This window comes from Myodes glareolus, chromosome 12 (genome assembly GCF_982192425.1).
Source record: "Myodes glareolus chromosome 12, mMyoGla1.1, whole genome shotgun sequence".
Lineage (NCBI taxonomy): Eukaryota > Metazoa > Chordata > Mammalia > Rodentia > Cricetidae > Myodes > Myodes glareolus.
In genome coordinates, this window is record NC_142037.1 from 85,071,790 (window position 1) to 85,099,571 (window position 27,782).

General features: G+C 35.7%; 1 protein-coding gene across 3 annotated transcripts in view; it reads right to left on the reverse strand.

The window, feature by feature from the left end:
- Positions 1–27,782, reverse strand: part of Fgf14 (fibroblast growth factor 14) — a 594,874-nt gene that overhangs the window by 383,634 nt on the left and 183,458 nt on the right. Inside the window, exon 2 of one of the 3 annotated variants that reach the window (XM_085698167.2) lies at positions 7,338–7,407. The exons of the other annotated variants lie outside the window; for them this stretch is intronic. Coding sequence (XP_085554293.1) covers positions 7,338–7,353 — 16 coding nt within the window. The 5' untranslated portion in view covers positions 7,354–7,407. The remainder of the gene's footprint in view (positions 1–7,337; positions 7,408–27,782) is intronic. 3 annotated transcript variants of the gene reach the window in all.

Genomic DNA, 27,782 nt, shown 5'->3' on the forward strand with positions numbered 1-27,782 from the left:
TAACCATGTCTTCTATGCATGACATGAGTGTTGCACATATGAGCTCACAGCGACAGTGGTAATCTGTACATCTGATCAACGTCAAGCCAGTATGAATGGGAGAGGAGTCACCAGTGCCCCACCCCTAGCAATGTAGCTATTGGCAGCTGATGGCTACTGATGGAGAGAAGGAAAGTTACTGTTTTTTGGGAATGTGTACACTGATATAGATTTCCCATATCACAGTGGATGACCCCAAACCCATGCCCATATGGACATCATCAATTAGATTCAATGATTTAAAATAATAATACTAACAAAACTTAAAATGGAAACATAAACTTAAGAGAGAGAGAGATGTTGAGACTGTCGAGCACTAGAAGAGAATAGTGGAGTGAATAAAATAAAGATACAAATAATTCCTAATAATGTGTTTGCAGAATCCTTAAAGTATCTTTTACGTTTTTGATACTTCTTGAGTCATAATTTGGACAATATCTGGGTGATATGATAAATTTTGCTTTTTATGATCATAGATTAATCACTCAACCAGGAGTGAGGCCAGTTTCTACTCCCATATTTTTGGGTCACATATTTTCATGAATAAAGCATTCATATCTCCGTAGTTCTTTCTAACTTTTATAATATGTTCTGTGAAATAAGTGGCTATTCCTCTTGATAAGCTGATGCCGTAAACATATCCTAATGATCCTCCAGTAAGCTTCCTCTGAAGGAAGAGCACACAGAGAGAAAAGGAGTAAAAGTAATAAGGCTTCTAGAAGTATCTAAACATTATGTACAATTACTTCAAAAATGATTTTTATTGCCCCTCTCACACCTACTGATTTACAAATTTTAACCAAATTGAATGACAAAGTTCTACCAAGTAATTACCTGGTGATGATGGATACATACATTCCAAAGCAGACATTCCTATTTGATTTTCATGATAGATAACCTTGTTTTTTAACAGTTATTAGCTCCTTTCTTCAAGTCTAACAGAACATAAATTTTGTGAGAAATACTGTCGGTGGCAGTATGAATTGTGCTACTTTGAGTAAGGTGAACTTTTTATCACTACTATGTGACTCCTAATTAAATCCTGAAAGTTATGACCAATGTTTTTCCTTGTTAATAAATGATTTAATAGTGCCTGTAACCCAGGCCAGGCTAGTAGAGTGTCCAAATGTGCTTGAACATTGGTGGGTGACAAGCAGCTGTTTTATAACCATGAGGTCAGAAGGCAATCCACCCATATTGGTAGAAAAGTAATATAGAGAAAGTATAAGTAGTTGAAAATTACTGAGTTGCTAGGAAAACCAACTTTAGAATTAGCCTCCCTCCAGACGCCTTACTTATATTTAAGAAAAATTTTGCTCAGTTTTGTGGAGTTTTCATAATAAAATTATGGCAAATTATATAACCATTCTCTATGGTAAATATGTACTATTATTCAATGGAACTAGTTAACAGTTTTTATATAATAAATAACCTCTATAGAGTTCTTACTATATTTGAATAACCAATGATGAAGATGAACAACACTTCCTTCAAAGAACTACATTAGATTCAAATGCTATCTCAGGAAACTGATGAACATTAATATATTAACTAATGTACCTTATTATCCAAGACATACTCAAAATGTGAAATTCTTCCAAAAGGGAGAAAGTGTGTGGGGATGAATATAAATATTATTGTCTTTTAATATAAGATAAATGAAATGTTCTATAAAAGAAACAAGTCAGAAACCAATACTGTAAATGGTTCCTGTTTATTTTTCAATACTGCTTGGTTTATATTATAAACAGAACTGGAAAAAGAACTGTATGTTAAGAGAACTTGGCCACAGGCCAACGAGACAGAAGTAATTCCTCTACTGTGGTTCCTTCTTCTCAACCATGACAAGTTAACAACCAAGATCTGCTGGCATACATGTAATTTTTGTACAGGACATGCTGCCTTAGTTTCAATTGCTCTGAGTTACAGTTGTTCTTAGTAACTTGCTCTGTTCTAAGCAACTAATGATGAAGGCTAATGATGAAAAACATTGTGTGATATTAAGCCCCAACCACATATTTCTAAAACAGGTCTTCATACACCATGATCATCAAATCTACCCTTGTGATGACAGCAATAACATGGGCTTTTTATGTTTCATCCATGGCACATTCAAAAGAGCTTAAATGCTGTAAAATAATTCCCTTGTTCATTCACCAAATGCTTTAGAGACTGCCTCTATAACTCATTATAGAATGATAAGGGCCATGCTGAAAGATGTTATTCCCTGATGAGCTGAAGCCATTGGTTGAAATGTTAGTAGCAGTATCAGAACTGTTTGGAATTCTTAAACTCCCAGGATTCTACACTTCAAAACACACCATGATGATGTACAAAGAAATGTCTCTCACTTTTTTGTACTACTTATTTAGATTTTGGAAATTCAAATAATGTAGCACAGGATCCTGAGTCTTAGGCACAAACAGCTTTAGAGTAGCCCTGAAATGAAAATTTGTTAACACAAGGCCAGGATAAAAAGGATGGGGAAGCCAGAGTTCACTAATTAATCTTTGGGGAAGTGGTCTGGTGTTTTCCCCCCTTGGGAAACCGGTACTCATATAATTTTAATAAGCAAAAATGCATATAGTTCATTCTGTATGTTAGGTCACACAAATAATTTCTTGTAAGTATGAACAATATAAAGAATAATTACTCTCCAAAATTTGATTAAAACCCAAAATGCAGCAAATTCATCATACCTGGAAATCATATGACATTTTCGAAAATCCTTTGCCTACTAGTATGATTTAAAGTATTTTTCCAGATTTAGAGGCAAAAAGACAATAGTCAATAATATCAAAAGTCATTGCATCAAGACGGTTTATCTCACTTAGGATGCTCATTTGTTTACTCTTTAGTTAATATAAGAATTTTTTGGTTTAAGTTCAACATAACTTAGAGGAGAGAAAATTTTTAACATTTTATACTTAGAATTTGAATAAACCATCAGAATTACTTTGTGTAAAAAAATCTATAAAATTTTCTTAGCATACTCATTATAACAATTTTTCAGTCAAAATTATATTGTACCTTCTATGTGCTTTCATCTTCTTTTTCCCTATAGTTTATTTTTTAATTAATTAATTTTTTAAAAAAGATTATCTTTTCTCATTTTGCATACCTATTCTGGTTCCCACTCCCTTCCCTCCTCAAGCTCCCTCTACCTTCCCATCCCAGCACATCTCCCATCCACTCCCCAGAGAAGATAATGGTTCTCATGGGGAGTCAACAAAGTCTAGTATATTGTTTTGAGGCAGGACCAAGACCCTTGTTTTTCATCATCTTATAATTTAAGTCAATGCTTTTCTTTTAAAATATGTATAGAATGTAAAGATTGTCTAAAATAAAGACCATACAATCTCAGAAAGAAAATCTGTGTGTTCTAAGATGGATCATATATACGATTCAAATTTATAAATTTTACAATGTATCTATATATCAGAATTTTAGATATATTATATATTAGAATTTCTAATATACACGCATAAAATATTATTATAGTTTCTACAGTACAAAACAGATTAAAGAACATTGACCAGAGAATCAACAATGTTTTTCTCAACACTTCTGTAAACATAAGTCCCACAGTATCTCTGCATCTCACAGAGTTTTAGAGAGGTGGCTAGGTGGTTAAAGTCAATGGAGTGTATCAAATGTGAAAAGTCCACTGTGGGTCACATATTGAATATTTGATCTTTATCTAGTTAGTACTATTTTGGAAGGTTCTAGTAATTTTGTAGTTGTAGTCTAGTAGGAGGAAGTAATTCAGTGGAAATTGAGTTTACTGGAATATTGTTCGTGGCTACTTCATAGCCCTCTCTGTCTGTTTCCTGGCCCACTGTGATACAGATTCTTCTGCTCTTCCCACTATAGTGAGATGGGCAAGAAGGTAAGTCCTTCCTCCTTTTACCCTTCTAGTGTAGTATTTTCTTACAATGATACAAAAGGGAGCAAATAAAAAGCCCTCATGGTCTGGGTTCTCTAGACTGGCTCCTGTTTATATTTTGTTTTCTTCCAAAAACTGCAGAAAATGTTGTGACATGAAGTATTAAAATTGCTCTGAGGAGTTAATGTATGTAAAAGACTAAGATTGATGTAGATGGCTCCATTCCTTCTCTAAGCATGACAACTTTGGCTCTGGGTTTCCCATGCGTTCACCATTCTCACAGTCTTCATGGCACAGCTCACTCTCCATGCTCTATGGGTATATTCACTCAATTCTTAATTCTGCTGCTTTCTCTAGCATGACAACTCAAGGAGTAAGGAAATAGAATGATAGCAACTGAGTGTGAATACAGGGATTTTTTTTCTCATCCTGATGGCAAGCTGTGTGTCTTATTCACACATTGTTCTTCCTCAGGTGTCTTCAGAGCATATTCCCATTAACTTAGGTCTGTGATTGTTAACTGTGTGTGAATTTGTCATTAAAGAAAACTTAGCAATTTGAAATATTTTTTGGTGGTTACAACTTAGGAGAGGAGGATGCACAGGTGTATTGTAGGTAGAGACTAAGTGCTCCTTTAAAAGCCTCCAGAAAGCATAGGGACTCCCTACAAGTAATTATCCAGCTACAGGCTAATATTGGAGCTGAGACTGCCAAAACTCTGACTTGGTTGGCAGGTATTTACAATTTGGCGAAGATATTCTGGGAAATATTAAGAAAAGACATGCTTGCAGTCAGGAGTAAGATTCTGAGTGCTATACTTCATAAAGCAAAACAAAGAAAAATAAATTTATTTTGGCTTTTCTGTACCTTAACAGGATTTTCCATGAACTCACTTTACGTTAAAACTCTTTTTGAGATGGAGTGACAGAGCAGGACGGGAAGTAAAACTGCAAAATCCAATGGCTTTTGAAGTTTTATTATGATGTAACACCAAGAAACAGCTCATTATAGTACAAATTTCCAAGCCCTTAGATTCCTTCTATGTTTTAATTAACTATTTCATGTGACAAAGAAATTTTAAACCCATACAGAAATACCATGTGTGGGATCATTTGATGGCGTAATCCTGAGAGGCCCAGCACACACAAACACAACTTTCACCCCTCTTTCTCATCTTTTCTCAGAAACTTCTAATATCTTAAGACTTATTTTAAAAGTCACTTCCTACCAAAAGTTAAGGATAAGCCCTACTAATGCTCAGTTGTATGTAGAATGTGAGCTGGACTCCATATTCTACCATTTTACCTTCAAAAAAAAAAGGAAAGAGCCAAGTGAAATAATGACCCATGTCTGTATTACTTATAAAGAAATTATATGATATTATTTTCATAAGTGTCATCTCACTGTGTCACGGTTTGACCTCCTAGAACATTATTAACCTGTTATACTAATGAAACATTACACATGAAGTATAATTTCCTAGGATTCTCAGTATTCATTTGTGACTCCTCAGTGGCCATTTTCATACCACCCGACTATAGCCCATCCTTCTGCATACGCATAAATGGATAAGCCAGTTCCCTGCTTCTGAAAATGAAAGTGGTGGTTTTATTCATCAAGCCTAGTTTCATGTTGCTAATGACAGTGTGTCATCATTTCATTGGAATGCAAGACACAACAAAAGCTCTTAACAACTTAAAAGATTCGTAGTATAACTTTACAAAGACCCTCTTCTTTTGGGCTTCGGGTTTTACTTGTGGATTCTAGATCTAAGATCTAGCAGTTAGAACTCTAGAATGTCACTCCAATTGGGGATAGGATAATTACAGAGAGGAATAAGTTCAAATGTCATTAAATTCATCATGGCTTTAATAATTGCACTAGTCTGCCACAACCCAATGCTACATGGTGATTAGCTCAAATGTTCACTTCTCAGCGTTGAAAAGTTAGAGCCCAAGATCAATAGTGGCTTCTTCTGAGTGTGCACCCTTTCCTGCCTTGAGTTAATCATCTTACCTCAGTATCTCCACACCATCATCCCTCTTCCTGAGTACGTCATGTTCTTATAAGACCAGAAGTTACATTGAGTGAAAGCCCATTCTGAGAATCTACTTAACTCAATTTCAACTCTCAGCTATAAATATAATTACAGTCTAGAATTCTAAAGATTATAAGTTAAATGATGAATTTGTGGGGAGTCCACTCTAATATGCAATACTGATGTCAAGGAATTTGCTACTGAGAAATAGACTCTGTGAGTATCTAAACCTCAGCTCCAAAATAGCTCATTTTAGAGTTATGCCATCCTCTGCTTTTACCAATAATTTTTATATCTCTTTTAAAAGTGCTAAAACAGTACATTTTATTCTTGGAGCTTACCTTTGTGCAGTGATGTGGAAAATGTATTGACATGTTAATCTACTAATGTTTCAAGTTCTGCTGAACATTTAATTTTAAAAATGTGAGGGGGCTGAGCCAGAGGTCTGTTTTTGGCTGCTTGGGAAGCTACTTTTTGACTTTCTATGTGACTTCATTCTCCTCCCACATGGTGGCAGGCCCAGGTCTCTGGCTCACATCAGGCAATGTGCAGTTTTAGTGCAACTGAAAGGTCCCAGTTCTTTTTTATTACTAGTATATTAGCTTGAGATTTTCTTATAAAATGAAATAATTGATTCAGAGTCATCTTAAACAAGACAAAGCTTTTCTAGATGTGCCTTACACTTTCTGAAGTTGGAAATAGCCTATAAGAGAGATAAATAGCATCACAGAGAAGGGGACTAATCTACAAGGTTAGCTGCTGTATTACTGATGGAGAACAAGAAGGGACCAGAATTTTACATGCATATATCCCCAAAAGTTATGTTTATTTTTCTCTGCAAAGATACTGATGGTACTGATTTATTAAAAATTGTTATAAATAGAAAACTTGGGGCTCAGGAGATGGTTCAGTGAGTAAAAGCAATTTCCATGTAAGCATAAGGGCTAGATTTGGGATCCTGGTAACTCACGTAAATTTTAAGCAGTAATGAAGCCCTAACAGTAGCATAACATGTGGGTAGATGGAGATAGGGGAATCCCTGGAGAAAGCTGGCTAGCTAAAAACAGCCAAACCAGCAAGTTTTGTGTGCAGTGAGACACTGACACAATATATTTAAGGAAGAGAGTTAAAGAGGAAAGCATCTGATTTCTATTTCTGTCCTCTACATGCATGCACACATACACATGTACTTGCAAATGCATACGAAAGAAAGGAAGGAAGGAAGGAAGGAAAAGAGGGAGGGAGGGAGGGAAGGAGGAAAGAAGGAAGGAAGGAAGGAAGGAAGGATGGAAGGAAGGAAGGGAGGAAGGAAGGAAGGAAAGAAAAACCCTGAGTCTTAACTCACAAATTCTGGATTATATCTTCAAGTCTTACCATGTGTTTCTTGCATGGCCTTGAGCAAATTTCTCACCTTCTTTGAGATTCTCTTCCATGTTCATTCAGTCTAAAACAATGAACAAATAGGCCAGGATTTTAACAATCAGCCCAACCCCAAAGTTAGGCTAACTTTGAACTTTTGAATCACCAGTTTGGTGATTTCAAATTTTTGATTTGGAGGTTTTCAAATCAATATATAACTTTTTATTTGTGGAAGTGTATTGGGAAACTACTATAAATTGTTCATTAATAATCAAAACCCTTGCTAAAATACTTCAAGGAGTCTACCTATATCTTTTCAATGAAAAAAATTCACGATAAAATGTGGAAAGTGAAGTAATTAGTGATATTAACAAAATGTTATAATAACCCAAAATGCATTAATTCTACCTAACAGTCCAGAGAAATTTTATGGGTGGTCTTCAAGGATGATTACATTTTCTCAAAATAAGCAGAAAAGAGAACAGTACTGGGAATCAGTAGATAGGATAGATCTTAATCCTAATTTAAATGGTATTGTGAGTGAGTATGCCTTCCATAGAAGTTTAGACTTCAGAAGACTTGTCATAACAAACTTAGAACACATGCCATCATTCTTTTCTCAGATATCACTTACCAGACTTTAATAGTGCTGTGTGCTCTGTACTTTAAGAAAACTGTCCGATTCATTTTTACACATGAAACACTCTGTGTGAGAGCTTTATTAGAATACTATATACATTTGATTAAGTTACAAATTACAGCGTATAGTAACTGGTAGCAAGATTTCTATTAAGGCTTTATTTCTTCTTTCAAACTTTTTCTGGAAGAAATCTTGTAATTAAAAGTTATCCCTGAAATATATCAAGAAAAATAGAATTTGTTACCATTTATTAATATTATCTTATGGGATATACCACAGACACAGTTTTCATTTCAATACTCTTAAATGATTTATGCTGCATCATCCTCTTAAGCTATCCTGACTCTTTGGTCACTGCAATCAAATAACTTTAAGGAGTCAAGCTATAATAATAACAAAAATAGAAATAAAATGCATCAAGAAAGAGGGAAAAACAGAAAGGAAAAATTACTTCAGAACTCTGTATCTGTTTTATGAAAATTTTCCTCACCATAAGCAAGAATTTTCAAGATTATTAAAAGAAAATTGATTCTCTTGTTTCAATCACCCCTGATTTGGTAGTGACTGTGTTGCTACCCCTGATTTGGTAGTGACTGTGTTGCCACCCTCTTCCCACCATGTCTTAAAGATATGGGAAACACTGGATCCACCAAAATAGCAAATGGCAGACAATAGTTATGATCAAGGTAAGGTTATTGATGTTACTGACAGGAAACAATCAGAAAGAACACTTTCTCAAATCCTTTATAAAATAATATTTTCATTATATGTATAAATTTTTTTTGTGCAGCCAATTTCCCACTAGTCTTACTATCCAAAGAGGAAAAAAGCAGATAATAGAAGTGTGTGGCTTTGTCACTACATTTTCACCACGTTGTACCCAAAAGACATTAGATAAAAGCACAGAGAATAAGTCAATGAATGAATGAATGATAGTGCTTCCTATGGGTGCTTTCAACAGTCTTATAAAACTGTATACCCTCTACTGTCTTCTATCATGCACCCTTGGGTCATGATCTGTAGTTCAGGAATGTCTGAATGAGCATTCATGATACTCTGATATTAACCTGTAAAGGACACTAAACAGAGAACAGCCCAACTGGAAGGCTAGGAGGCATCTGATCAGTTTAAAAGCTCATGGAGGTATGCTAGCTTGGGTTTTTAAGAAACACCCGGGATATGGTAACGAAATCCATTACAGATTTCATTGCCAAAGCCAGGAGTGAAGCTTCTAACCAACAAAGCAAAATAAATAAATAAATAAATAAACAAATAAATAAATAAACAAAAATAAAAAATAAATGAAGTTTCGGCAAGCCTAGGTTCTCTTTGTCAAAGCTGAACAAAAAAGACTGCTGTTTCCAGCATTCTGTAATAAATTATAAGAATGGATTATGGGAGTACATTTACTGGAAAGCATTTTGAAGAAAAAACTCTTCAAAAACCATTTCTTTTGGCAAAAATTACCAAAGCTATTCTTGTCTTTGCTATTTTTAAGCTCACTGAGAACATTTCTAAAACAATTAATATAAGTGAACACTGCTTGTACAAAAAAAAATGTTTGATGAGATATAAGGTAATGGAAACCAGTTTCCAGGAATACAATGAGTATTTTGCAGCATTAAAATCATCACAAAGCAGTGAATCAAGGAACCACAAATACCAAGTTGATATTAATATTACGTTACATTTTTCTGGGCAGATGCTTCAATCTTCAGACCAAGCAGTCCATTGTATGCTAACTGAGAGTGAGCTGCAGGCCTCAGGTTGGGGTTCACTGGTAGAACACTTGTTTTGCGTTCATGAGGCCTTAAGTCAAAAGAAAGGGGACTGTAAACTGTGACTTAATGTTGAAATAATTGAGATAGGAGACTAATCCAAGAAGCCAAAAGAAGAGTTCACTGGGTTGAAGTCAATGAAATTGTGTCTTTCTGTATAAGGAGTTTCAAAATTTTCCCATTGTATGCTTAGTAGCTATTTAAGGGAGTGAGGGGATTGTAAGCTTTGGTAATCTTTCCCTAGTCAATAACAGTAGTTTGTAGTACCCAAGGACTGATTTAATAGACAATTAAAAAGAAGAATGGTATTTCCAGTATTCCTCTAAAGTTTCTATTTGTGACCTAGTGATTAAGGCAATGACTCTAATTTTTTTTTAAAAAAAAAAAGGTATAAAAATACACCCTTAAATTTTATGCAGAATAAGTTTTAAAAATTTCTCTAATTTCTGAATTTTTTTGGTTTTTTGAGAAAGGGTTTCTTTTTAGCTTTGGAGCCTGCCCTGTAACTAGCTCTTGTAGTCCAGGCTGGCCTCGAACTCACAGAAGTCCGCCTGCCTCTGCTTCCTGCGTGCTGGGATATTTTATTTTTTTAAAGTACAGTGCAAGTATTAAGTCAAATACTCTGTAAATATAAATATTTCTAAACACTTTCTGCCTAACTCAATAATGCTACATGAGAAAAATCTTTTTGTGGTAATAAGAGATTTCTAGAAAGCTTATGGGTATTATAGTCTCGTCTCTACTTTTATTACATAAGATGTTTGGGGGCAAAGAGGTATTACTCACTAAATGTGAAATTTTCATTCCTTTGTGAGTCTTGGTCTTCATCCAGTATAGAGGAAAGATCCAGGAAACACCAGTACCATAAGTACGATGCCATGTTTCAAGGTTGTCAATATGGGCAAAGAGGTATTAAGGTTCTATAATTCACAAGTTTCTAGCAAGCAGGAGAACAGCTGTAGAACCACGCAAATATGATGTGACCAAAAATCCATGTCATTCCCACAACATAGGTGTTATTAAATAAAATCTTTGCTAGGTGTGGGACACTTCTCTGTGAACTAGTGGCCAGATAATCCCAGAGGTCCCCTAAACAACACAGACCGTTGCCTTTGACAACTGTAAAAGGTAAAGGCTGCCAAGACCTGAATAATCACACAAAACTATATTAATTACAACACTGTTTGGCCAATGGCTCAGGCATATTTCTAGCTAGCTCCTACATCTCAAATTAACTCATTTCTATTAACCTGTGCATTGCCACAAGGCTGTAGCCTACTGGTAAGGTTCTGGAGCCTTTCTCTTTTGGCAACTACATGACATCTCCCTGCCTCCACCTTCTTTCTCCTTGCATTAAGTTAGTATGTTCAACTAACACTATTCTTCTCTGCCATAGGCCAAGGCAGCTTCTTTATTAACCAATGGTAATAAAACATATTCACAGCACACAGAAGGCAATCCCACATGAGATAATTTTCTTTAAAGATTTTGCTGCTGCAGAAGACAAAACACACTTTGGTTTCATTACACAGAGAATCTTACACTAGTCAGGAATCTTTCTTCCTGCTGGCTAGCTTTAATAGTGTTGAAAGGTACTATACAGGCTGCTAGAGGAGAAAACACATCAATGATCTTATCCAGTGCTATACTCTGCATGCTACATCTCAATCTGCCAGGCAAAATGTGCCTGATAGTGCTATAGAGGCATGACCATTCTGAGTAAGTAACAAATTTGAGTATTACTCAACAGGATGAAATTCATGACTGGTACTTAGTCAAAATTCTGTCACTAGAAACACTGTAATCCCAAAGGTGGAACCTGCCATTCATGTTTTGTCAAGTACCAATATTGCCAAAGTGCTTTTTAAATATTTATATTTACAAACATAGAATTGGGATGTTAGAACCAGTTCTTCCTGTATTTAACAATAGTCAGTAGACAGATATTTAATCAGTCAAATTACTGAGGATAAAAGACTGTATGCTTTCTCCTAAATGTGGCTCCACTGCTACCAAGGTTCAGGGAACATCACAGAAGAGGAAGCAGAAAGAATGTAAAAGCCAGATGATAGACAGAAATTTAATAAAATGCTGTCTTTTAGACATGACATGGTCATCACATTCATGAATTCAACAATAGCTGTGATTACCTGTACAAGATCAAACTATTCAAAATTTCTAAATAGATGAATAGACGGGATTGATGAGAATTAGACCCTACCTCTTACTGAGTAGCTAGTTGCAGTTGATAGTTACTTGGGAAAATACAATCACTCACATTTTATGATGTAGCCACTGGAAGGATCACACATACAGACTATTTATTATTATTATTATTATTATTATTATTATTATTATTATTTATCACTATCACCAAGCATTAAGTTAATAAAGGAGAAAATTCTGTATATTTTTTGGGGACAGGATGAGTAGAGTAGTAAGTAGGTAAGTAGTGCCTATTTCACCAAAAGTCACAGAGCTGTAGCAGTTCCTCAGTCAGAAAATCCTGATCTAAGTACTCAGAAGTCAATAGATCTAACAGGCAAACAGATAACACTCCCAACATTGCAAGAAGCTATACTGGACAGTGTTGGTATGAGCACAGTAGTGTTAACAAGAAGGGAGAATCATACAACATGATGAGGATAAGGCTAGATAAGAACCGTCAAGAATGTTTGTATACAAACAGAAATGAGTGAGGCCAATTCAAAATGACCACAGCAAATATAGAAAAGGGGCTGAAGAGATGTTCTTAACAGCAGTTAAGAACACTGGCTACTTTTCCAGGAGGTTAGTTCAGTTCCAGAGCTAGGTAATGGTTCAACAACCATGTATAACTTTGTTTCTATGGGATGCAACACCCTCTTCTGTCTTCCATGATACTAGTCATGTGTGTGGTATACATACATCTACATGTAGACAAAATCATCATACTCACAAAATAAAGCAATAAAATGTTTTAAACTTAAACACTTATCATAGAAGTTCTAATTTCTCTGTATCTTATGAGTATAGATTATTCTTTGTTATTTCTCCTTTTTTGGGGGGGGTTTTCGAGACAGGGTTTCTTTGTGTAGCTTTGGTGCTTGTCCTTGAACTCTCTCTGCAGATCAGGCTGGCCTCGAATTCACAGAGATCCTTCTGCTTCTGCCTCCCAAATGTTGCAATTAAAGGTGTGCATCACCACCTCCCAGCAAATATAGATTATTCCTGTGTCTTGTGGATTTCATGTTTATAAATATTCCTGGTCATTAAAATTTATTTGCACCCTCAAATTAATACTTGTGTTTTCTCATTCACTAATAGACACACACACAGTTTAGAATGTTCACCTCTGAGACTGAGAAATGTGCTCTTATGCTTTTATGTAGCTCTCACACTGTAGTCATGGGTCTTGGGGAATTTATATAATTTCACATATTTAGGAGGGCTGATTTATTTCACCTTTTTTCTTATTGGTAGCCTTGCTGTTTAAAATGGCCCAAACTGTTATCTATCTGGTTTGCCTAAGTACAAGAAGACGATGATACTCCTCATGCTGAAGACTGGTTTTATGAGGCATGAGTCATAAAGCTACTGACCATGATGTTAATAGTAACAGATTCACACTTTGTATTAAGCGCAACCCAATTATTTAAGGAAAATGTGACCAAGACTTTACAGGAACCCAATTTTGTATCTCCCTAAGCATTTGCTAACTCCTGTGGGTGACTTAAGAGGAAACAAGCACCATGAATATAGAGAGTTCACTGTGCTCTAGTGACACTACAGAGAGCAATTAATGAAAGTGAAGCAAAAAGTAGTTTAAAAAGATGAAACAAATTAATGTTTGCTACCATTTGCATCTGTCAAAACAACATGATCAAAGTCCAAAATAGAGCCCCTCTTTGATTATCACATAAGATTTTCTCAGAGCCATAGAAAATATATGTATGACTATACTTCAAGCCACACATCCTTAAGCTACTTTCTATGTGTCATCTATCTTAGAAAATTCAAGTAATATGTTTACAATGGATTAAAGAAATATCTATGTGACTGGAGAGATGGCACAACAATTAAGTACACTGGATACTCTTCCAGAGGAGTCAGGTTCAGTTCCCAATACCATGTGGTGGTTCACAACATCCATAACTTCAATTCTCAGGTATCCAATGCATTATTCTGTTCTCTGTGAGCACCATGTGCACACATATGGTGCACAGACATATATACAGATAAAACACTCATATTCAAAAATAAAAGAATAATTTTAATTTAAATACTTAGCACTAAAGTTCTAATATTTGTGTCTCCACATGAATAATTCTATGTGAATTACTTTTTCACCTCCTTTCTCTATCTAAATAGTAAATCTGGAGTCTGACAAGTAAGTTGCACTAAACCCATTAAGTCAGCAACTGTCTACACTTGGAATTTTAGTTCCTTAAAGTCTTGAGCCTTGAAAACTTCATTAGAGGCCCTTATTAAGGTAATAGTAATGGAAATATTAGACATTTAAAAACATGTTTTGAAAGATCCCCAATATACTTAAGGAAGATTCAACTTCCAAGGTTTTTAAAATTTTTTTATTAATTTTACACATCAACCACAATTTTTCCGCCCTCCCCTCCGCTACCTTCAACCCTTATTCACTTCTCAAAGAGAATAAGGCTTCCCATGGAAAATCACCAAAACCTGGTATAACAAGTAGAGGCAGGAACAAGCCTGTAAGCAGAGACTGCTCTTTCACTCCCATCTGCACAGGCCCAAATAATCACACAGAAACTATATTAATTATAACAGTGCTTCAGATGGAGGCCCGCGTTGGAGCACCGAACTGAGCCCCCCAAGATCCAAACGAGGAGCAAAAGGAGGAAGAAAATGACGAAGGACTGCGAGGGATACTATCACCCACTGATACAAGGGGTCGGATCTAATGAGAGTTTACCAAGGCCAGATGGACCGTGACTGAACGAGCATGTGATCCAACCAGATTCTCTGAATGTGGCTGGTTTTTCTGAATGTGGCTGGCCTGCAGTCTTTCCGAGAAGCCATTGACAATGACACTGGGACTGGTTTCCTCTGCATATACTGGATTTTTGGGATCCAGTCTGTTTGGATGCTCACCTTCCTGGACCTGGAGTGAGGCGGGAGGAACTTGGACTTCCCACAGGGCAGGAGACCCTGACTTCCCTTGGGGACAAAGAGGGAGGAGGAGAGGGAGGGGGGGAGTGGGAGGGCGTTGGGAGGAGGGGCGTAAATGGAAACTTTTTATAATTTAATAAAATTACAAAAAAAAATTATAACAGTGCTTGACCAATAGCTTAGGTATATTCCTAGTTAGTTCTTATATCTTAAATTAATGTATATCTGTTTATCTATGTATCGCCATGAGAGTGTGGTCTACCAACAAAGTTCCAGCATCTGTCTCCGTCAGCAGCTATATAGCATCTCTTTTACTCTGCCTACTCTTTCTACTATATATCTGTTTGGATTTCTCACCTGAATTTATTCTGCCCTGCCATAGGCTAAAACAGCTTCTTTATTAACCAATGATAATATAACATATTTACAACATGCAGAAACTCCCACATCACAAGCCCAAGGTCATTTATAATCACCACTGAGGGAATGGATTGAAACAATAAATAAAGAAAAAGAATCAGACATTTACACATACACATAATTTTGAATTTCCTTTTCTTAATTTTTGTCATGGCTTTGAGGACATAAAGTCATTGAACCACATTCAATAATATTACAGATTCAAAAATTTGAACCATACATTTCTGATTTTTTTTCATGTAGACTGGAAGAAAAATATGAAACAAACAGAAGACAACAAATCCTAGCTCTCTCCACTATTGTCCATTAAGTATGAAGATTTATGTTGTTTGATTTCAGGTTAACAGACGCTGCTGTCCTGTGACAATTCCTGAAGAGTAAATGAATATGCACATCAGAGCCAGGCAAAGGTACCAACTCCTTCCTATCTCTACACATTTCACCCAAACTTTAAGATCTGTGTCCAAGGCTGGAAAGATGGTTCAGTGTTCTAGAGTACTGTTTCTCTTGCAGAGTGCCAGGTTTATATTCCCAGCATCCCAATTTGTAAGTTCATTTTTAGAAAATTTTACACCCTCTTCTGACCTTCATAGACACAAGGTATGCTGGTGATGAACATACAGACATGCAAGAAAACAGTGATGCACAAAGAATAAAATTAAAAATTCATTTAAAAAAGTTCTTTCTCAGTTTGGTTCTATGACTGTAACTTAAGACTTGATTTTTCTCCCCTGAAAAGAAAGTGTGATTTTAAATTACTAAGCATGGTTAATACAGCTAAGTTATTTAAGCCAACAAAGTCTTATAAAAAGTCTGTAATTGGTTGCCATTTAGAGCCAAGAGACATGTTCCTAAGAATAAGCCTCACCCATTTTCAAGTCTTGACTTCAACAAGGCTCAAGTCACCTTCAATCATCCTCAAACTGCATGTACATTACATGCTTATCCTTGAAATATCTTCTGTAAGTCTTCACAAAAGAAAGTAATCTGTTTGCTATTTCAGTGACTCCTGGTTTTTAATGATATCTATATCTAATCTATTTATCTATCTAATAAATATATAATATATATTGCATTTTAAAGTGCTTGCAACCCAGTAAACTAAAATATAAATAATGTTCTCTTCTATGTAAGTTAGCTATGACCACTTATAGTGAAGATAAATGAAGATATAATGAATATCTTTACCTCCAGTCATAACTCTCAGAGCACTTTCTACCCTGACTAGACCTCCATAACTTCACACTCTCCCACTAGGTTTGTTTGTTTTGAAGTAATGAGACTCTCTGTGAAAATCAATCAAGAGAAAGGTTAATATTGATTTCTGAGACAAGACACTGGTCTGACCAGTTAAATGTCAACAGATATTTCCTTCTTTGAAGGATGTGCTATTTAAAATTGGTGGTGTTTTCCTCCTGAGAGTAGAAACTTTAACAATTAGGATTATTTGCTACAAATTATATACTATACTTCTGTGCAAATATTGATAGTTGTCATACTAGTTAAAATGAGCAACCATATATTAAAGGTACAAACTGTTAACAAATAGTATTTTACAAAGTGTGAAGACTAGAAGCATTTCCCTTCTTGTTGAGAATCATCTGGAACAAATATATGTCTTTTATGACATTTTATAGTTGTGATGTTCATGAGCCTGAAGAAACACACAAAGGGGTTGGAGAGATGACTCAGCGGTTAAGAGCACTGCCTGCTCTTTCAAAGGTCCTGAGTTCAATTCCCAGCAACCACATGGTCTCTCACAACCATCTAAAATGAGATCTGGTGCCGTAGACAGAATATTGTATACATAATGAATAAATAAATATTAAAAAAAGAAACACACATATAATAGGACACTAGTAGCCACTTAAGTAAATTAGTAGTAAATATTGATCCTTAAATCTAGAAAACTTTATTCAAATTACCCAACAGGTCCTGTTAATCATGTGATTGACTCCCACATAGGTATTCCAGTCCAACTGATAGTGATTTAATATACTTTTAAATCATATTTATAGCATACAAAATAATAATTCAATCAACACATTCCTAGATTTTGCCCTGAGGTTTCTTCACGGGAAGACTGAGCAAACTACAACCTACAATCCAGATACAACCTGTTTTGGTGTGATCCAAAACTGACAGTGACTTTTCAGGGTTAGAAGCAATTGGATGACAGAGAATGCTACTCTGAATCCCAGTTTCAAAGAATGTTATCTCAAAAAAAAAAATGAAGGAGTAAAAATTAAGCATTTTTTTAAGAATCTTTTTGTCTAAGAATTTTAGACAAAGTAATCTCCAGAAGATGAGTAAGCCCAAACTTATTAAAACTTTGGAAATGACACATGGTAAATAGAATTTGACAGAGGTGACCAAGGCTATAAACCATAATGAGTTGGATTATAGTCTCTGTAAAGATATATGACAAAACCTGAGTCGCTGACACTTCATTTGATGAAAACATTTTTTTTGCAGATGTAATGCCATTAGGATGAGGCCTTCAAGGAGTCCTTACTGGGTGTGGCAGTTGTTCACAGTGCAAAAGTGATAGAAACATGATAGAAGGAAGCTATTTAGAGGCAGAAGTAAAGACTAAAGCAATGCAAGGAAGCACAGACCTACAGAGACTGAAAGTTCCACCAGAAACTACAGAGAAAGGGAAAAATCCATCTAGAATTTTAGTTGGGGATTTTGAATTCAGATATTTAGACCACAACAACATGATAAAATTAATTATTACTGTCTCAATATCAGATTGGCGGTTCTTCAGTTTTATAGTCTTAGAACTCAGTTATGAAGGTAAGCCTAAATGCTCTAAGTGAATCCTGGACAATCAAATCACATCAAGCAAAAAAATTAATCAGAGAGTCCTTCCAGGCTACAATTGAGAAAGACATATATGATGGAGTCAGAATTTGCTGTACTTGAGTAAAAACAACAAGCAAAGAACTAAAGAACGCAGGCTGTCACTGGAGTCTACATGAGATAAGAGAAAAGATTATTCTCATAACTTCCTCTAGGAACAATCCCTGCATAGCCATGCAAGTATTTGACCTCAGTCCAGTGAGAAATCTTTTGAACTTTTAACTCTTAGGATTATATAATAAGACAACACATTTGTATTTTATATTTTGCTTGTGATTTTTTTGTAGACAGAACATGAAATTAATGTAATCTGCTTGTATTACAAAAATGTGACTTAGTTGTTGTCATTATTCTTCTCTTGAAATAATGTCCTCAATTTTGTATCTTTACCCACAAAACCTAAAATATTTGCTGTCTGATTCAAAGTGCTTTGACATATGGTTATAAACACTAGAATAATTTAATTTGGTTGAAAGAAAATTTTTAAAATGATTTCTGAGTATTTTGTATAAAAATGGTATGCTTACTATGATGTGCTAATTTTAAAGTTTGTAGTAGAGCTCTTAAAAAGAATTTTAAAATGTAACCATCTTGATAATGACTGTATTTATTAATCTCTAATCTCTCAACTTCATTTGTTTAGTTTATGTAGACTATTATAAAACAACCAGAACAATAAACACAGGCATGTAGCACAATTGGAATGAAATATTATATAACCAAGATAAATAAATTAATTATTTTAATTTTGGTTCTTCGAGATAGGGTTTCTTTGTCACTTTGGTGCCTGTCCTGGAGCTAGCTATTGTAGATCAGGCTGGTCTCGAACTCATAGAGATCTGCCTGCCTCTGCCTCCCAAGTGTTGGGATTAAAGGTGTGAGCCACCACCACCCAGCTACCCATAGCTTCTTAACATGGGTATGTATCTTCATCATTATATCAAAACCAGGGTGTGGTAGTTTGAATGTAACTGGTCCACATAATCTCACAGGGAGTGACACTGTTAGGAGGTGTAGACTTGGTGAAGTAGTTGTGATCTTGTTGGAGGAAATGAGTCACTGTGTGACGGGGCTTTGAGGTCTGCTTTGCACAAGCTACTAACAGTGTCAGTCAACTTTCTGTTGCCTTCAATATGTAGGACTCTCAGCTATGTCTGCTTGTATGGCACCATGATCCCTGCCATGACGATAATGGACTGAACCTCTGAAACTAGAGGAAAACTCTCATATAAATATTTTACTTCATAAGAGGTGCTGAGATCTTGGTATTTTTTCACAGCAATAGTAACCCTAACTAGAATACAGGATGTTAGCAGAAATGTTTAAAAAAGAGAGAGAGAGAAAAAAATAAATATTTTTCTATTCTATAAAGAGATGTTTTTATGAGTTCAGAATCCATTTCTCAAAGAATTCTTTAGCGTTCAGAAAGTCTGACCAGATATCCAATAAGGCTAGATTGAACAATTTGAACAAACTGAACAAATTGCTATTTGTTAATTGTGAGTTGAATAGATTCCAACTTTCAACTTAATTGTTCTACTGAGAGTTTAGATCCTTCCTTCTGAAGAATAGAAAACTAAAGAGAAAATGAAGCAGTAAATGGGGATATAAGCATAACCAGAAAGCTCTGGTGATACAGAAGAGTACGTGTTACTTTTCTGTGAGAACAGTTGGTAGCTCAAGAAAACACTCTGTACATATCAGGTGCTGGGAACTGCAAACCCAGACTGGTACCTAGAACACACAGACACTTGCAGTCAGAATAGAAGGTACATTTATCATCTGCCACCCACTCCACTGCCCTTACTCCCATGAGTCCATTTATGACACACTCTAGAATAGACATGAGACGTTATGTCTACACATATGGCAAGACAAGCAAACAAGCATGGATATAGCCTTCAGAGATAAACACACTGACATGAAACTCACTGCCTTTCTTAGCTTCATATAATGAAAGAAAAAGTCTTGCACACAAGGGGCACAGCTTCTTAGATCTCAGATATAAACTATATACCACAACATCTTTTCCTGGTGTTGACATAAGACTAAGAAAAAGTACAGCATGTCAGCTTAACACAAATTAAAACACAAGTTTCCCAGAAAATTTTTACCATGCATGTCTTTGAGGAACTCAGGATAATGAGAAAGCAATACATGCATAAATATTCAGTATGTCTCTAGTTGACTAGCTAGGCTTCTATCTTGCAGGAGTTTCAGTCTTATTGCCCATAATATCCTCCTAGACACATTTCTATGTGCAATGAGAAAATGTAGGTGAACAGGGAGGGTGAACAGCACACAAACATGAAACAAATTTAAGAGTTGAATTCCATGTGAGTCTTATGTGCATATCTATGTAAACTGAGAAGAGTAGTAACACTGAGATTGTTTTAATAAGAATGGTCCCCCTGGAATCATACATATTAGTACTTAGTCACCAAGGAATAGCACTATTTGAGAAGGATTAAGGAAGATGACCTTCTTGGAGTAGGTGTGACCTTGTTGGAGGAAATATGTCACTGGGGATGCACTTGGAGGTTTCAAAAACCCTAGGACTCATATTTTTTCTCTCTATGCCTACAGTTCAGGCAGTAACTCTTAGCTACTGTTACAGTAACTACCTACATGCTGCCATGCTCCCTATTGTACTAATAATGGGTGGACTAAACCTCTGACACTATTGGCAATCCCCTAATTAAATACTTTCTCTTAAAAGAGTCTCTTTGATCATAGTGTCTCTTCACAGCAATAGAACAATGACTAAGGGAAACACTAAAATGGGTTTCATTTTATGTTTTGCTTTTCTTTTGTTGGAGACAAGGTCTCATATAGCCTAAGCATGTACTTAAGTAAGCCAGAGTACATGCATAGGTCGGGCTACTTCACAGTAGTTTAGCATGAAGAAGAAAATTAGTAACATAAAAAAAATGATAAATATAAAAAGCAAGTGCTCTCATATAGTATAACTTTTTTTAATCTTTGGATTTGTATGTAGTAAATACATTATAAATAATACAGCATTTATATTACCCCTGTATTAAATGTGTTCAAACACTAAAATAATTATGCTGATTATTATATTACTGATGTATTTATATCTATTTCTTATTCCTAAAATATTTTGAAAAAATATTATTTCAATTTTATAATGAGCCCTACAATTTTAATTTTTTTCTTTTTATTGAAAATAAATGTTTTTCTCACATAATATATCCTGATTATGATTTCCACTCCAAGTTCCTCCCTATATACCCTCCCATTCAGATTCTTTCTCATTAAAAAAAATTCTTCTAAGGGATGATAATAATATAATAATATATAACATAAAATGATAAAACAAAAACATATTGGAATTGGCCAAACAGAAAGAAAGGAGCCCAAGAGAAAGGACAAGAAACAGAAACCCACTTTTCCATACACTAAGAAATCCCATAAAATTACTGAACTGGAAGCCACAATATTTACCTTCACAAAACCCACACAACTTGATCAAAAGAACCAAATTTCCAGCCTGGAACAGGGACGAGGTCAATAGGTCCTACCCCTAACTGAGAAGCTATTGACACTTGACAGCTATTGTGGAATGGAGAATTGTTATTTTTTGGGGTGTAGTCATTGATAAGATGCCCATGCTTCAGTGGGTAGCCTCACACTCAAACATACATAGCTAGCACTAATTAGGCTCAGAAGAGGTGCCATATGCTTGCCATAGGAAGTGTGACAATCAGCATGATGGTTGCTAGTGACTGAGATCAGCTGACCTTCATAAAACCTTGAGAAGGAGATACTATTCTTTACCCCAGTTTGAAGAGAATAAAAAACAAGACTAAGGATGTAAAGACATATGCCCAACATTAACTAGGACAGTTAAACAGAAAAGTAAAACCCACCCAAGTCTGTTGGCTCCTTGTCACAAGCTGCCATAATGTCCAGAGTCCAAGAATACATTTGCTGGCAGAAAAATGCAGAGATGAATGAAGCTGGTGCAGGAAGATATGATCACAGAGAGGGAGCACAGAAAACCTTGATTAAGCCTTCCCGCAAATAGACCAGCCTGGTTGCCAGGATTAAAGTGTGGGGTATTGTTTCAGTCCTTTCATGTATCTGCTCGTGTTCCCATGCTCCATGTTGTCTTAAGCCTACTTGTTTCTGTTTCCTCAGCCTGGATCCCTCCAAGAGCTTGGCCTATGCAGACTAGGTCTTAATGAGTTTATAAATGGAACTAGTTGCTTCACACATTCTGAGGTCAACTTGCTTCATGGCTTGGTTCAAGGATAGTGCCTAGATACCCTATACTTCTCAAATAGATATAATCAGTTTCTATCAAGTAAGATCATATAAAAAGTCTATTGAAGTGCCGGGTGGTGGTGGCACATGCCTTTAATATTAGCACTTGGAAGGCAGAGGCAGGAGGTTCTCTGTGAGTTCAAGGCCAGCCTGGTCTTCAAGAGCTAGTTCCAGGATATGTTCCAAAGCTACAGAGAAACCCTGTCTCAAAATGTCAAAACAAGCAATAAAAAAGTTTATTGAATTTAGAGCTTCTGTCATGGAAAAGAACATCAAATTTGTTTAATGGTTGTTCTGATTAAATTCATTGCAGACAGACAGAAGACAATTAAATCACTAGTGATATTACAGCCAGCATCATCAACCAGCAAGAAATTGAATCTATAAATGTCACTTTGGAGGGAGGAAGCAAAGTAAGTATTTCATCTCTAATAGATTAATAAGTGTAAACTAAACAGCATGTTCAAAACTTTGTAGGATTGGAAAGTTGTGTTTCGGAAAGGCCATTAGAAATCAGTGAGAGCCATAATGATGAGAATCTATGGCATGACGATTGTCTAGACAAGAGAATTAAGGCACCATTTCTGATTTCAATTGGAAACAAAGCTGACTTATTACACTGAGTTAAGTATCCTGGCCTATATGCCTGCCGGCATTTGCTGAAAATCTAAACTCTACCATGTCCTCCAGGACAGCAGATGGAGAGAGAAGTGGCAGAGACAAGAGCAATGAGTGTGTCAACAACAAAGAAATTTGGACTAAAGTGAAGGGACTCAATGCAGAAAGCCCTGCCTGCTGAACAATGAGCTCTGAAAAGTTCTTGATCAGTCTGCCTGGGTCACACATCTGAAAAACATCCTTTGGTTAAGGAACTGGCACATAGGGATTCAATTTGACTTTCTAAGACATACAGCATAAAATAATTGAATCTAAATAATAACAAATTTGTCCTTAACGTTATTTGTGATGAAAACATTTTTAAAATTCTTTTAGCAATTTTAAAGTGCACAATATGTTGCTACTTATTATAGTCATCATCCTTCAGTGTTCAGCAATAAAGATATTCCTTATCTTGTCTAGCTGAAATCTGTACCATTTGATCAGCACCCTTCCACATTGCTCCACGCCTAGCTACATGGGTAGAGGAAGAAATAATGGTTATTTGAGGTTATCTTGCAAAGACACTGCTGAACCCAAACTTTATTTCTCTTGTGTTTACAGTGTAAACTTTTTATCTGAATTAAGGAAAAAACAAAAATACACCTGTATTAAATGTTCTATAAGACTAATTGTAACTTTCTGATAGAGGAGAATGAGAATGCTGTAATTTCAGAACTAAATTATATCCTGCTATCTTTTGTCCCTTTAAAAGATATGCTTGCTAATTCCTGTGTCAAATACTACATCCTTGGGACTACTATGTATTTTTATATTTTAATAAAGTGACCAGTAGCTTCCACTTACCCAAAAGGTAAGAGTGTTTCTTCTAGCATCTGAAGCACAGAACAGATTCCCTACCTTGCCACAGCCACTCTGCATGGTGTATCTACTAATGTATTTAAAAATTGCCTTGGATTGTGCTTTCTTTTACTCTGTACCCAGGCAAAACTTCAGAAGGCTGTTTACACATGGGAACATTCTACATGGGGCAACTAAATCTGGGTTTCGATGCCGTGGGCACTCATACTCAGTAGAATAGACTCTCTATGCCTTTTGAGGTAAGATCTCTTTTGCACATACACCATAGATCAAGAGTGGAGACCATAGTCTCATGATAAGCAGGAAAATGAAAGACACATTTCTAAGAGTGGTACACACTAGGAAGGTTTCTGGTGGCAGTGGTTATGTTGGAAGAACTGCAGTCAGCAATGGAACTTACGGGGATAACACAGCTAAAGCAGCTACAATGAACTCATCCCAGGGGTTTGTCTCCACAATGCCTTTTGCTTCTGCTATGCCTTCTCCTGCTTGCGGATATAGTGTTTCTACTGTATTTGGCACAGTGTGATTACTATGTGAAAGAATCCCACCATTATCTATTATAGTGTGATAGTTTCATGGGAAAAATCCCACTCCTCACAGGGCAATTTACTTGCAGATCATAATGAAGATGCTTTTTATAGAGCAATTATGCTTAGAGATGTGAAATTTTTGGAGGATAGAAAATAAAAACAAGGAATTTTCATTCATTATAGACACATAAATTCAGCCTGTGAAAAACAGGCTGAGGATCAAATAAAGTAATTATGTCCTTACACCCTAGGTTAGGTCTTATTTCCTTGGTTATGTAGCTTGCAGAATTAATCACAGGTTTCAGAGTTCACCTTGATAAAACAAAATTGTGAAAGGAAATTAAATGACCTATTATTTGTAAAGAAAAAAGAAGACTAGATGGTTAGCTAGACCACTTGAGTAAGGTTTTGTAGAGTAGAAATAAGACAGAAGTCTGCTACACTGAAACTGCAAACAACTGCCTTCCAGTACAAAGAAACTGCCTGAAATATACTTTTCTTGCTTTAAACTTCATTAATCAATAATAAATGAACCATTGCTCTGGGATGAACATGTTATGGTGAAAAAATTAATACAAAGGAAAATGTTTAGTTACATGTGAGATTCTAAGAAAAACATGTAACTTGTAATCATAATATGATTTATTCCTATGTAAAGATTTTAATTCAATTTTAGAAAATATAAAACTTGGAGTTGTGAGTTGGTTTCCTACTTGTGTATAGATTTTTGTGTAAAGTGATATAAATGGATTATGAGAAAAATAAAGACTGAGAAGGGAATTAAGTTTTGCCCCCTCAAGTAAGCCTCCTGTGTGCTTGTGTAGCACCAGCTCCATATCTCCTCTTCAGTTTCTCTGACCTGCTGGAACTGGACTCTGGCATTCTGGAAAGTTCTTTATTCCACAGGAAAGGCAGGTGTCCATCTGCCTCGAAGCAAGTTAATATCTTTTAGCTTTTCTACTGATGCTTGCCATCCTCTAAAGCATTTGCCTCTTGAGTTTCCCCTTCTCATCCTTCCTTATCCGACATAGGTCACAGTCAGGGGTAAGTAAGGAGTAAGATACTTCACAGTTACAAGCTAAAAGTTTTCTTTGAAGCCTCCTTCTTGTTGGCACTCTTTGAGAGACACGGGCCTGCCCTGGGAAGGTGTTCTGGACAGGAAAGCACATGAGCTACAGGTGGGATTTTGCCTTTTCCTGATAAGTTAGCCAAGTCATTTCTATCTGTAAAAATAGAAATCTCAGTCACTTGAACATTGTTGTACCTTCAAAATTTTATGATTCTAGATGTCAATGCACTATGAAATAATTTTCTTAATTCTTCCAAAACAATGATTCTTAACCCTCCTAATGCTGTGACCCTTTAATACAGTTCGTCATGTTGTGGTGACCCCCAGCAATTGAATTATTTCATTGCAATTTCATTACTGCAATTTCACTACTGTTATGAATTGTATATCTTACTATGTGACTCCCAAAAGTGTGGCTACACAAAGGCTGAGAACCACTGCTCTAAAAATAAATAGTGTAATGTATTTAAATATAAATAGGAATGTATATATAATGAAATAATAAAAACTTACATAATAAATTTACACAAATTTATGCATAAAATAAAAAAATATTATTTACATGTAATTATCAGCCACCGTTGCATACATCTGTAAACACATCTACATAGGTAAAATTTGTTATGATAAAATTATGTCTTCAAACAGTCTATCCAGTTTTAGGTCAGTGTAAAATTATTTTAGAGAAAAAAAATACACTGAAAAGATTCATGTGTCTAGTGGCTCATTGCTGAGTTATAGGAAACTCTTCAGTGCAGAACTGCCCTGATTAGCAGACATGGCCTCAGATGGTGTGTGAATCACATTTTTCTTCTTCTTGAAAATCAATGTTTTCCTTTTCCAGCTTTTTCCTTCTCCAGTCCACCCTGGTCTATAAGGGTATTAAACATCTTTCTAGTAATGTTTTTGCATCCCTCCTGCTTGAGGGGAGATGTTGCAAGATTTAACAATATGCTTTGCTCAGCCAGAAACAAAGATACTGCTGGGCCAAAATAAATAGATTTGAACAGTCATCTGAGGTTATGCGATCGACCATCCTAGCTGGAACAGAGAGTTATGCTATCCTACCTTCCTGGGACCTGAGAGAAGTTCCAAGCCAGGCCAATGGCAAACAAATGATGCTAATTTTATTTGTCATCAGCTATTGGGGATCACTAACTACTGTGAACGAATACAAGAGTGGAGTTTTTCTACTTCCACCAAAATCATATTATAATTGAAGTTATCTGTTTCAGACACTGCCTATAAGAAGTTATGGGAGGCTACACTCTGATTTCAGGCAGGAAATTTACACTAAAACTTAACAGGACATACTTTTTTGAGTGATATTTCCTTTATTAGTGGTTCCTGTTTAACAATAACACAAAATATATTGTTTATAGCATTTGAGACAATAACAAAAGTAAATTTCACTGAATTTGTACTTAAAAGGTAGTTCAATATCATGTGTTTTTGTACAAAATACTTTTAAATACATTTTCCATAGAACTACTGTGGAGGCTCAAAAATGTGAGCCCATTTCCACCTTGTATGATGGTCAGAGAGTTTGATAGTTGCTAAAAGTTTTTGACAACTACCAGAGCTACACATCTTGATTAAGGATGTGGTTACTTGGTTATTTTGACATTAAGATAGTATGTAGAGGTACATTCACTCCATCCTGACAGTTGGTCAGGATATGTTAGCATACTTCTGCTGAAAAGGACATACTTTTGAGTGGGGCAAAAGGAGGATGTGGTAATTTTAGTTCCACCTATTTGACCAGAGATTTTGGCTTAGTCTGACAAATTCTATTTTCTGTTTTTTTTTCTTTTTTGGACTCCTAAAATATTGCTCTTGGAATGGACTGTCATATAAATATTAGGAGGAAAATTTCAAAGTGGTTCGACTTTCAGAGATACAAAAGACTTATTAAAAGACCAGCTCTGTAAGATAAGTGGATCCATCCCATCCTTATTTCCTGCCTTCTCTGTAAGTATGTGGAGGGAATAGACATTCTGCTTTCTAATAGGCTTAACCATTTCAAGGCACTGAATAAGCAGCAGGTTCCCCACTCTTCCAGACTCTATATCTGAAAGCCCTCAGTATAGCTCTACGTTAACTTCTGATGTCTTGGTACCGAAAGTCACCCAGAGACACAAAAAGAACTGGCTCAAGTCCATGCAAATCATAATACAAAACATGACTATTCCAGTATTGATATCTCTCTGGTCTGTAAAGAAGTGTGGGTAGTTCTGTTTTAATTTTTACCATGATTCA